Here is a 12,287-nt window from a genome sequence, read left to right as displayed (position 1 = left end):
ATTAGTAAAACAGAACCGGAATATCCGCTTCACACCTGTTCAGCTCAATGTTCAGTTCTTGCACCTTACAAATTTGTGTTCAGTCACTTGACTTCTTCTAGCCGTCTGCATAGTTCTTCACAACCGATTAGATAACAGAAATTAATTAATTAATTAACATTTGAAACATCTGTCGTTATAACCACGATTTCTTAATATTAGTCTTGTTCGTTTAGATTGGCCTATGACTTGCTATGATTGGATCAACCGACATCCCATCATCACATTAAAACAGTAAAAAAAATAAATAACGTCCTGTCACACACATACCCAGATTAACAGTGTATAGATAATTAAAAAACCTTCAAAATTACGGTCATAATCTGTATCTTTTTCGGTTCTTGGTCGTCCCTTAATAACGCAACAATGTTGCCCTGTGAGTCCTGAGAATCAGTGGGTGATAATAGCGCATCGTCGCGTGCAAGCTCAATGATACGAAATCGCGAATCCGTACAGTATGTGCATAGGTTCATATCTCTTTGGCTTTCACTGGCTTTCCAAGACCATCTCCATTTCATACAGTTGACTACACGCGTAGAAGAAGGACAAAGGTCTGCGGTGAGCTGAAACATTAGCCAATCATAAAGTCGGCTTGCCGCTGGAATCGTGCATGCAACACCAGTCCCCCGTTTCTTTGTATTTGGTGTTGTAGCATTCCCTGTCTCCGTAATATTAACATTATGCTATAAGAAGTAGTTTTTTCCCGTCATCATACACATTTACACAAGTCTTACCTTCGACAGCCATTCTCCTATTCCATAGAATCACACATAATTCTCACGGTCGCAATATCCCTGCACTCAGTACCCTTTCGCTACCTCATCGTCTTATTAACACTTAGTGCCGGCGAACCCTTGTCAAGTCGAGCGCGCTGCTAAACCCGTGTAGCTTTATCTCAAAGAATTGTGGGGCTTGTAGTTGTCATACCTTTGTAGCTATAATTATCGAAAATGTTCCTTGTATGAGCCTTATTTTTTAAAGCACTGCTACATTGTAATTCAAAACTGTCGATATTTAAACAGCATTGTTTACAAATAATGCAGAAAGAAATTATTTAATGTTGTTTTCAGATCATTGAGCCATTACCTTTGTTCTTGTGCCTATATATGATTTAGCGAAAGTCAACATGAAACGGCTCGTGCTTTTGAAGTCACTATGTCCAAATTCCTTTGTCCCTTGATAAGATTATAAGGTAAGATTCACAGGTTGTATAGATTACAGAACATAAGTAACTGTGGTGTGCATTAATTACTGATGTCACAACACGAACATAGCTATGAATGAGCTAAGTATTCACCTGTTCAATTACTTGTGGTCCTCTGAAATGTGGTCACTATGATTAAGTGTTGGGAATGTGGACAATGGCCTTCGTAAGTAAGTGACATTTTTAAATTCTTTTTCATATTTGAGGGATGGCTACTTTTACTTCTTGTACTCTGAAGTGTAAGCAGCCACAGTATGGTTATGGTGACTCTAGCAGCCTGTGTATCCAGCAGACCTGCCCAGGGATAGCTGGTGGTCTTTTACTTTAATGTTACAACAAGCATAAATAACCACCGCAATAATTACATTTTGCAATTTGAGACCAACAAGGATGTTATTTGACTGCTTGTAGCTGTCCTACTGCCACCATCATTCAGAAAATAAAAACCTGGATAATGCTACAAGCCCTGCATATGCTTCTACCACTCCTGATCTCTCTTGGCACTTCCCCTGCAGAATCACCAACTTATGAATGCCTTGAGTGCGCGGGAAGCAGATAGTCACAGCAAGACTGCCCCCTCTGCTGGATAGATATGGTCATCAGAAAACGTGGCTGTCAATATTGCACATTAACCCAGACAGATAATACAGATAATGTATTATTGTAAATGAATCTAAAATTCTGGATGTTTAATTACTTACACATAAGTAGAGTTTACCAGACTCATTGTAACGTACTATATTGTTTTAAAAATAAATACATGTACATCATTCCACATAGATCTTGGAACTTAAAAAAACCATCAGTCCACATGAATTATTGAGAAAGAAAATCCTAAATCCAACAATAAATTAAGATAAATTCTCCTACCATTAGCACTAATAGTACTACCCAATACTACTACTAACGACTTATTTACAGAAGCAAATTTCACTCTCTTTCCTATAGTTCTTAGAAGGCATGATATGATCAAAAGTGCCATGCCTGTCTCAAATGAGTAGTGTAACGATGACATCATCATCCCGGCCTTGCCACAGCATTTCACCCTTGAAGGACACCTTGCCGTGCTTCCTGGCCCTCATCAGGATTCCCACCACCTTGTCGGAGATCCGCACATATCTGTCGAACAGCTGGCCGAAGGTGACTCGGGTGCAGCCATCCAGGTCAGGATCAGCCATGGTCTGTATAATATAGCACATGTGGTCAATCTCTCGGTGGATGTGTGCTTCAGCGCGCCTGGCCCTCTCTGCAGTTTTGCTGCCCTCCTTTGGCCGACCGTATCCCTCATCGCCCTTACGCAGGCGTGTCGACATGGAGAAGTTGTAGTCGAAGTCATCACTGAACGGATTCAGCTTCTGGCTAATGGTGTGCTCAGATGCCCAGTCCTGCCAGCGGTTCTTCATTCTGCCTACGGTGCTGTATGTGTGAGACAGGGCGTTTATCTTATCAGCATCCTGCACTTCCTTCTTGGCCCTGTGAAGGTAAAATGTGTACAATTTGCAAGTTAGTATCTTTCAAACATTGAACTACACATATATGAGTACACACACACACACACACACACACACACACACACACACACACACACAGAGTGCCTGGAACTTATCAAGTATTTGGCTGACATTCAGAAATTATTTTCATGCTCATTGCATAGGCCTTCTTTCCATCTTTCCCAACATTACAACTCAACATAATTTAACCCACCCATTATTAGCATATAGAAGCAGCAAATCATTCAAAAAATCATTCAGTGAATTCATCAATATATCCTTAAAATAACTCCATCAATAAATCAGACTGATACTTATTTTAATGTAAATCCATTTGAAGTCTGTTCTGGACCCTAATGCAGAGTTCATTTCATTTTTTTTAATGTAATTATTTCATGCTGGTAAAATGGTAGGGGTGCTGTGCCAATGGTTTTTAACCAACAATAATATTAGTTTGTCTACAATATGCAGACAACCTGGATGAATCGTGTGTGTAAAAACCTTGGGAGACACACTCACCCAAGTTTTGATGGTCTCTTGATCCTGGGTTGTGGTGATTTAATTATATTCTCTTTTGGCTCTGGGTTCTTTGAATCCCTATCCACCTCCAGCACTCTCTCCTTGGCTTCAAAGAGGTCTTTGTCCTCAGTGGCCTCCCCGATCCTCTTCTGCTTACTCTCTACAGCCTTCCAACTCCGGGTCAGCTCCGACACCATGTTGGAGCACCTTCTGCGAAGGGTGGGTGAGCTCTTCTTGTGCAGGATCTTGTCCACCTCCTCTGCTGCTGTGTCCTTACAAATGTAGCTGGATAAGAACTCAATGCCCACGCTCTTCTCCTGGACATCTCGTGTCACCGTCTTCATCACCTGCTTGGTCTTGATGCGGGACTCTCTGGGTTCCTTCTGGTCCTCCACCTGATGCTGGAGCTTTGGAGCCTGGTTGGGCTGAGACTTCTTCTCAGAAGGCACAAGCTTGGTTGGTGCTTTAGTTTTGGATTTGGCCTTGTCGTTGGAGTCTGGGCACCAGCCGGTAGGCTCGCTGGCCTGCTTCTCCTCATTCTCGCATATCCACTGCTGCCAGCTTCGTGCCAGACCACACACCATGCTGAGAGTGTGCAGCTTCTTGGTGGTTTTGTTTGTAGACAACGTCCTCACAGACGTTTCTGTAGACATGGCGCAAATTAGCTGCGCTTCTGCTCAGCCAACTCTCCTTTGCACCACACACCGCTATTACTCTGTCTCTGGTAATGTTGCTGGGAATAACACGCTGCTGTTATTCTGTCACTGGTAATTTCTAGACACAGTGGGGGTCCTCTCTTAGGCAGTGGTGGTTATAAAATGGGGAGCAAAACCCTACATGATGGTGGAAAGTATGCCAGGCATCCATGTCTTCCTGATCATCTTTCCCTGACACTTTCCTCTGACCTCGGGGCCAGCTCTGCGGAGTCGCATTGCATCTGAGATAGTGGCCATCACTGAAGGTAAACAGGGCAGAGCTGTAAGAGGGCTCAAAGCTTGATTATGTTCAGTGTAAATGTGCACACAAGCTGACTAGCCAGACCGCACAGCTTATCTGAAATGCATTGCCTTCTCTGAATGCAACTTGGAACTGTCTAATGTGATGGTGATATAAAAGCAAAAGGGCCTGTGTTTACTCTAGTAATTAAAGGGTGACCTGCCCCAATAACTGTTGGTCTGTGGCAGGAGAAACTTCATCACTGCAGATGACGAGTTAAAAGAATTAGCAATGCAAACAAAATATAGGTACCTGTTTTTTTAAACAGTGCATATATTGAAATGGCATGCATGTTCTAGCATAGCCAGATCTAACTTTAATTAGTCTTATGGCAAAAGCTATGATTCAGCAGGCATCATATTACAGATATCATTCATTGAAATGTCCTTGTGCTCAGCACAAAATTGTGTTTAGTTCCTTTTGGGTAAAACTGGAGACCATAAGTAAACTGCATAGTAAAACCAGTCTGTGTGATTTTTCTGTGTTGTTTATGGTTGTAATTCAAGGAGCTGTTGTCAAACACTTGTCCACATCCAAAGTCATTGCAGATGTTTTTGAAAAAAAAAACAAAAAAAAAAACAAAACAACATCTGGGAAATATTAAACAGGAAATGCACTGTATGTGGAGTCACATCTCCCTAAGAACACACTTTGAGCTGTTGAAAATCATTCATATCTGCAGATATTAAAATATTAAGAACAGGTTAGTTGTTGAATGCCATATATATATATATATATATATATATATATATATATATATATATATATATATATATATATATATATATATATCTGGCCAAAGGCCAGATTCACTTGATCTACTAACAGTGCTGAGTGCCTTTGCTCAGTAAGAATGTGACAACTGAAGACGCTGAGTGCTGCTTGCATAGTGGATCATCTTGCATCCCACCTGGCACCATGCAAAGATATGAAGAGATAGACCAAGTGACACTGTCATTACATTGTCATTCACTATTTTCCATGCATGTATTTATGTGCGCAGGTGCATATGACTGAATGGAATTTAAATATTATTTGTTTATCAATTGTTATGTGTGCATTTTTTGTTTTTAGGTGAATTAAAGTGCTGTATTATTTGTATCTGGCTGGATCAGAGGCAAATAGTGGCAGCTGTTAGCTGTCAGTCATAGAGGAATGTATGTCTGTCACTGAGCATGTGCAGAACTTGCTAGTGACCCTCTTAGGGAAATGCTCACAGATCTGCTATACAGTCAGCCCTTAGACCATTGACACTGAACGCTATAGGGAAATAAATATAGGAACACTGATCTCAGATCTGTTGTTCAAAAACTTTAGAATATTTGCAAAATAAAGTTTCAAGATAATTGCAAAAATAAATTAAAAATATTAAAATGACTGCAATAAATAAATATACACACAAACAAACAGTAGAACCATAGTCATAGTATTGAATTGAACTGTGACCTAAAAAGTCTTTAGAAACAGACCTCAGTGGGAATAATATATCAATATTATATGGAAACTTTAAATCTATAGATTTCCTGCACTTGGAAAAGACTCAAAATAAGTAGAATACTAAGTCTAATTTAAACTTTCACATATTGTAGTCAGAAGTCAACACTAACATTCCAGTCGCATTCCAGGCACAATGAGGTATTTCTGTAAAACACATCTAAATAATGCTGAAACAAACTTTAAAGCTAGGTTATTTGGGGAAAATAATAATAGATATATATATTTTTAATCATTTTTCATTAGATTTGATTTTTTATCCTTCCACATTCTGTGTGAACTTCAGGTTGCTTTTATACATTTTTCAGGGAAGCAAAATATACATACACTCAGACTTTTAGCCAATCTACAGAAATTGCAATAATATGGCCTTTAAAGGGTGTGATGAGACTTTTTGTTATTACAACTAGAAAATGGCATCAGTTGTTTTGTTTTCTAATGCTTATTCACTGTAAAAGCATTTTCTGTTAGTAACTCAGGTGTGATTACTGTTGCACTTTTTACTCTGAACTGTATGTGCTCTGGCACATCAGTAGAGGTCGCTATGGTTACAGCATAGGCACATACGTAATAGGACAGGCCTTTTCTGCTAGAGTAAACTGATCCGTACTGCATATAGTACCAGTAGCAGGCAGGTCTGTAGTATAAATGAACATTGTAAAGTGTGTTAAATATGTATAAAGTATTTCCAACTGTCTGCGCTCACACTAAAAATGTGTTCATGTGCAAAACTGCTTTACCAATTCTAGGTTCAAGCCATAGGTCACAACCATAAATGCTCTTTTTTTTTATAAAAAAAAAAAAAAACTAAAGTCATTGAGATTACCTCATCTTACTCCATGTACTTACTCTCTTTGGAAAGAAAAAAAGACAACAAACATAACACTCTGGCCAGAGAATGCAGTTGTCTAAGGGTGGTTTCATTCAAAATCACAGGCCAATCAATTTTAGTTTATGGAGGAGACTGTAAAACTGACTATTGCTGAATAAACAAGAAGCATCTTTTTGTGAGTGACTCCATTTAAAGCACAGTTCTTTCACATATTACATTCCTTCCATCTCAACTCATTGCGTTTGGTTTGTGACTAAGTGAGTTCTCATCGTGGGCATTAATAGGTTCCTCCCTCCAGCATCAGACCTTCCTCAGGTGGTTTCCTTTCTGGCCAACCTCTAAACTGATTAATCACCTCCATCATTGAGGTGGATGGTTGCCTCATCCAGAAAGCCAGGTGTGAACTGACCCTTCATGTTGAGGCTGTCTGAAGGACAAGAGCTTCCTGAGCACACCTGGGTCAAGAGGCTCCATGTCTTCTTAGACAGACTCTGGGTTTGTGGGTGTGTGGAGTGAGAGCACCTGTGCCTGATGGGGTGTAACCCACTTCCCCACTTTCTTCTCCTGCTATATTTGTCTTTCAATTCCTCAGAGTGATCGTTTTTTTCCTGAGCTTGTTTTGCTTGGCCATCACAACTAATTGAGCAGAGTCAGACCTGCTCACACCAGGTCTGGAGGCTGCTCATTCACGCAGTCAAAGTCCTGGAGTGTAGCTTGATTTAGGCTAATTAGATTTATGTTGTGGTAATCTATCTTTGATTTAAGGTCTCTTGATGATGATAATGTTGATGAAAAAGTTGCAAACAAGATTTTCACATACATTATATCATTACTAGAGAGGTGCTACAGTCACCAACAAGTAACCACAATCTTTCAGTCTGAGAACTAATGGTTTCTCTGTGTCCCTTTATCTGTTATACTGTACAACAAATGTTTATTACTTATACAGTAATTTGTATTAATTGGACAGTTTTCTTGGGCTATGTTGAGCCAATTTGTGAAATGTTAAGACATTTGACTTAATTCAAGTTCTCTCCACAATCAGACACCAACCTCTCCCTTCCACTCCAACCTTCTCCCTTCCTGATCCAGCAGAAAGCCCCTAACCGTTGGCCATCTCTTCGATTTCTGTGTTTGTCCAGTGAGGTCCCCCTTCATTGATGATTGTGCTTGGCTGTCTCACAGAACCTCATAAAAAGAAGGAGATAGTAAATGATCTTGCACAGAATGGATCAGTGGTGAAGCTTCCAAAAAAAGAGAGGAAATCCCATCCCCTGCATAGCGGATGACAAAGATTGAGTGGAACATGTGATCCCAATGAGCTCACTACAGATAAGAGCACTTTGTCCAGGTAATTTTCATTTATTATCTACGCCTGTTATATATGTTTTTTTCTGGGTACAAAGAGGGGAGACTATGGGAGGTTCATTTTAAAACATCAGACTTTCCTTCATTCCTTAAAAGGCAAATGACTGACTGGCTTAACTACTGCCCATGTTCCTCATTTAAAAGGTTGTCTAACTTATAACCTCCTGGTCCTGATCTAATTTACATTTAAGGTTAACTGAATTTGTGAAAATCAAATGACATAATTATAGACCTGTTGAGTCACAAGGTTTCCCTTTGTGGATTCTAAGATTGGGTTCAGTTCTGGCACATTGCTTCTTGGATAGGGAGATCAAAGTTTGATCTAAAAGCACTTAGGCATTGTTTAAACAAAGCAAACAAACCTGTTGCTTCTCAAATGTCCTGGTATATATCTCATCTTCTTAGAAATTGCCCTAATCATTTTCCAAAAAAGTATATTTAACTCTGTTGTTAGCCATATTCATTTTACCTAACTATGCCAGCAAACGACTAATATTGCATAGAAACATATGGATTTGAACAGTCAGAGAAAATCAGGCTAGTTGAGGTTAAATCAATGAAATGCTTTCGCATACACTCTAGTGGGAATTGAAACCAGCTACAATTCTTTTATAGGGCAGTTGCAGTGAAAACTATTTAAATAGGTTCAGCTAATTGATCCATAGGGAATGACTTTGTGAGTTCGCTTTTGAGTCAGTGTCCCTTTGAAAATTCATTACACAAACTCAACATGGACATTATGGAAATCTTCACATGGAAACATACAGTACATCTCTGTGGGGCACGGTGGACTATACACCTACTGTCACGGAATGCCCCCCCACCCCCACCCCCTCGTAATAAACGTCTATGTCAACGTGCCTCGTCCCCGCATCCTGCTTGAACCCTCCGAACTTCACACGCACTAAATCATTATTTAAACTATTATGTAAAAAATTACGCTGTAAAATATGCTGGTAAAAATATAAGTAACTATAAAGTACATATGTCAGAGAACATAAACCTAATTCATAAAACATACATCTTTCTCTCCGTGGTGTAGTATATAAAAGAATTGCAGTAAACCTCAGTGAAGTTTACAAGACTAAGTTATCCAATATCTGCCTTACTTCACAGCTAATAGATTCATTCAGTTTAGAACTATGCTCCTGATCCTCTACATTTAGCTCAAACATGTTCACTAAGAAAAAAAGATGAGGCATATATATGATGTTAAAGTGATGTCTATGAGTAGTAGGAAACAAGCAGTAATTACTTAATCCTTCCATATTATAAGACCAGTAGTAACTGGTTAATTGGCTGCTTGGTTGATTCTTGGGCAGCTGTGTGTTGTAATATTACTAGTTTGTGCACATGAGCTAGTAAAAGGCCTACAGTTGATTCTAGATGCTACATTCAGATTTGGTGGTGTTGGTTGTTAACACAATATTCGGGATGAAAGCAGAAAATTACAGAAAATGATACGCTCCAATCCAGTGCTCTCCAAAACTGTCTGCTTAACTACACAGACACACACAAACACATGCACACACATCACCTAGAATAAAGACACCATTTGATCACAAGGTCATTTCTGGTGCTTGCACATACTTTTTCTGGTATTTTCAGCATATCAGTATTCGGTACGCCCTTGTGTTTCCTGTGCTTATGTTTGTGAAATGATTTGTTGCTTTTTAGCTTAAAAAAAAAAACAGGTTTAAATATTTGTGAGTCAAGGTATAAGAGTTATTTCAATCAATTTCACCTCATTATCTAAAACTAGTTGAAGTTCAAGATGAGGTTTGTGTGCTGTATCATGCACCAGATGAAAATATACGTTCTGTTACTTTTCAAAATCACACAAAACATATTGATTCAAAATTATTTTTTGAAATACTTCTTAAATTAGCATTACAGATTCTTATATCAGACATCCATTTAAGCAAGGGATTCCATTCTATGAGAGAAATGTTGACGATTACCAAGTACATGCCACCATGCTTCCAGAAGTCCCAGAGTGCACATTGTGTTTCTAGACATTGTATATCAAGGGAGATGGCCTGTCTCTTTGTGTTTCTCTACCCGTCTTTGCCTATGAAATTTAAAGATCACTGCTAGCCACTAATGCCATTGCACAAACAAACAAACAGGGGCCCTTCTCTGCTAAGCTTGAGCAGAATGTCACCGCTGAGTCTGAGGGAAGGAGGGAGGTTGTCCCCTGGGCCTGCTCCAGCCATGAAAAGGGGGAAGAGAGAGGGTCTGATAAACAGGCATTTGACTGCCCCGTGCCCTAGGGTTTAGCCGTAAGTCATCTGGCCCTGCTAATCTAGACAACCCCCAACACTTTCCTGACACCCTTCCATTACCTCAGCCCATTGCCTCTTTCACACCAACCTTCTAAACCAAATGTCGCACACAGTCTCTCTATCCATCCATCATGGTGAACACCTATCAGGCTTCTTAAAGCAGAGGTCACAAAACTCTGGCTGCGTGTTTATATTTCTAGTTCCTTTTTCAGTGTTTGTGTTGAACGACTTAGGACATTTTGTTTAAGAGCGATGCAGTTCAGTGTTGCCCTGGTGGGCTCTTGAGGGCTTCTGCTCTGTAGTCAGAGCGAATATCTGTTTCTTCTAGAACAACATAGTGCACCTTCTACCTCCACTTCCTAAATAAAGACTTCTAAGCTCAAGTAGTGTTGGCATTCTGGTACTTTTTAAAAGTGCAACCAGTAGTTACAGTGTCACAGCGGGGTTGTAAATTTTAATAGAGTTTTGTTTATTTCATGAGGGGAGATCATTTATTTTACACCTGGTACAATGCCTAAAATCGAAAGATATACAGTGCAAATGGGTCAATCTGGATTACAGATTTATTGGGATTATTTGCTGTAGATTAGAATGTTGGCCACAGAACACAAAGGTAATCTCTCCCCTTTCAATGTTTCTGTTTATATGGTGTTCTGTGATGATTGTTTTTCCATAATCTTGTTTTGCCTGGTAAACAGCTGCCTTGAAACAGAAAAAAAAAAAAGATCTGAACCACTGGCATGAATTCATGCCAATGTAACTCCATTATCTTCAATTAAATTAGATATCATTACACTGATGATACTGCACTGCATCTGCTCGCAATAGTTTGAAGGTGGGTTTTTTTCTGAAAATAGAAAGTTAATAAGAACCAAACACATTGCATTTTAAGGGCTGTCAAGTTCAGTGAAGTTAGCTAGCACACATAGTTTGCATCAGAGGTTATTCTCATTAAATCAGCCCCATACTACCTCTCCTTTTTTTTTCTCAGAACACATGATAACACTGATTATTTCCACAGCCTTAAAACAACAAATGGTCAAAAGTCCTTCAAACAGGGCTTCAGCCACTCACATTTGACTCAATACTCACAAAAATGAAATTTCTTCACACTGCTGTGGAGAGTCAAACATAAGGCTCTAATAAATGAACAACTAGTGGGGCACAGCCAGTGGTTTTGGTGAACAGACGACGGGTGGATGCATGATATACATAATAATTCCAACACACTTTGGAAAATGCTCTGCATGTAGTTAAACAAGCGAGGCAAATGTATGGTAAACGCAGCTGGTTTTCATAGTCTCTTTCTGTGTGTCCTCTCCCATTCATTCACAAGTTGGCCTAACAGACCACACAATTGAAAAGTCTGTAATAGCCCATACTGGAACGTGAGTAAAGATTCATGGGACATTTCTGTCTGAAAACAAAGACAGTGGAAGAGTAGTATATGTCCACTTCCTTCAGTGGAAATTATGTAAAAAATCCGATCACAAGTGGTCACTCACAACACATTCAAACTTCCAGGTGTAAATCGCTATGAATTTTGGCAATCCCTTATGACTGGATCACCCAAGATGCATGTTAATGATAGGTGTGAAAGGGGACTAAACTGTGCAGAATTTCAAAGAGGTTTGGTGAGCAATATTTTGAGTCAAGCGAGATTACTGTAGGTAAACTGTCAGATGACGGGTTAAAAAACAGTTAATGGACAAGACATTACCAGTATTGGAGGTATATGTCATGAGAAATGTGTCCTTGTAATAAAGGATTCAGGAATTTAGACATTTGAGTTTTTAATGAGAATGAACATAATTTCAAATGATCAACTGTTAAAACAGCAACGAATGGCAGCTGCCAGATCAGAAAGAGAGAGCTATGAGAGCTTGCTTGGAAGCAGATTTTACTGTGAGTAAGTGTAGTGAGGAGCTAGGGGTGGTATGTTTTGTCAGAATTTGTCCCCAACCTGTTGGGATTCATGCACCAGTTTCATTTACATTATTTTACAGGATAAAGAAAAAACTACAGAGTTCTAGTAGAGCAGTTAATAAAAATCTCCACAA

General features: G+C 39.4%; 2 protein-coding genes across 2 annotated transcripts in view; both read right to left on the bottom strand.

Moving 5' to 3' along the window:
- Positions 1-868, bottom strand: part of samd12 (sterile alpha motif domain containing 12) — a 54,161-nt gene extending 53,293 nt beyond the window's left edge. The window contains exon 1 of the mRNA XM_027027021.2: positions 774-868. Coding sequence (XP_026882822.1) covers positions 774-786 — 13 coding nt within the window. The 5' untranslated portion in view covers positions 787-868. The remainder of the gene's footprint in view (positions 1-773) is intronic.
- A 610-nt stretch (positions 869-1,478) lies between these two features.
- Positions 1,479-4,020, bottom strand: abrab (actin binding Rho activating protein b). Its single transcript, XM_027027028.2, has 2 exons — positions 3,253-4,020; positions 1,479-2,716 (listed from the first exon to the last, which is right to left on the bottom strand). Exons 1-2 carry the CDS (start codon positions 3,903-3,905, stop codon positions 2,233-2,235), a joined length of 1,137 nt encoding a protein of 378 aa, XP_026882829.2. The 5' UTR covers positions 3,906-4,020; the 3' UTR covers positions 1,479-2,232.
- Between the last annotated feature and the right edge of the window lie 8,267 nt (positions 4,021-12,287).

This window comes from Electrophorus electricus, chromosome 8 (genome assembly GCF_013358815.1).
Source record: "Electrophorus electricus isolate fEleEle1 chromosome 8, fEleEle1.pri, whole genome shotgun sequence".
Taxonomy (NCBI): Eukaryota; Metazoa; Chordata; class Actinopteri; order Gymnotiformes; family Gymnotidae; genus Electrophorus; species Electrophorus electricus.
This window is presented reverse-complemented; position numbering and strand designations above follow the sequence as displayed.

What these genes read in the sequence shown, in the direction of transcription:
- abrab (XM_027027028.2), bottom strand. Translation starts at nt 3,905, where the DNA reads ATGTCTACAGAAACGTCTGTGAGGACGTTGTCTACAAACAAAACCACC. An exon ending in AAGAGACCATCAAAACTTGG is followed by an intron (nt 2,717 to 3,252) that starts GTGAGTGTGTCT and finishes TTACCTTCACAG; the next exon opens with GGCCAAGAAGGAAGTGCAGG.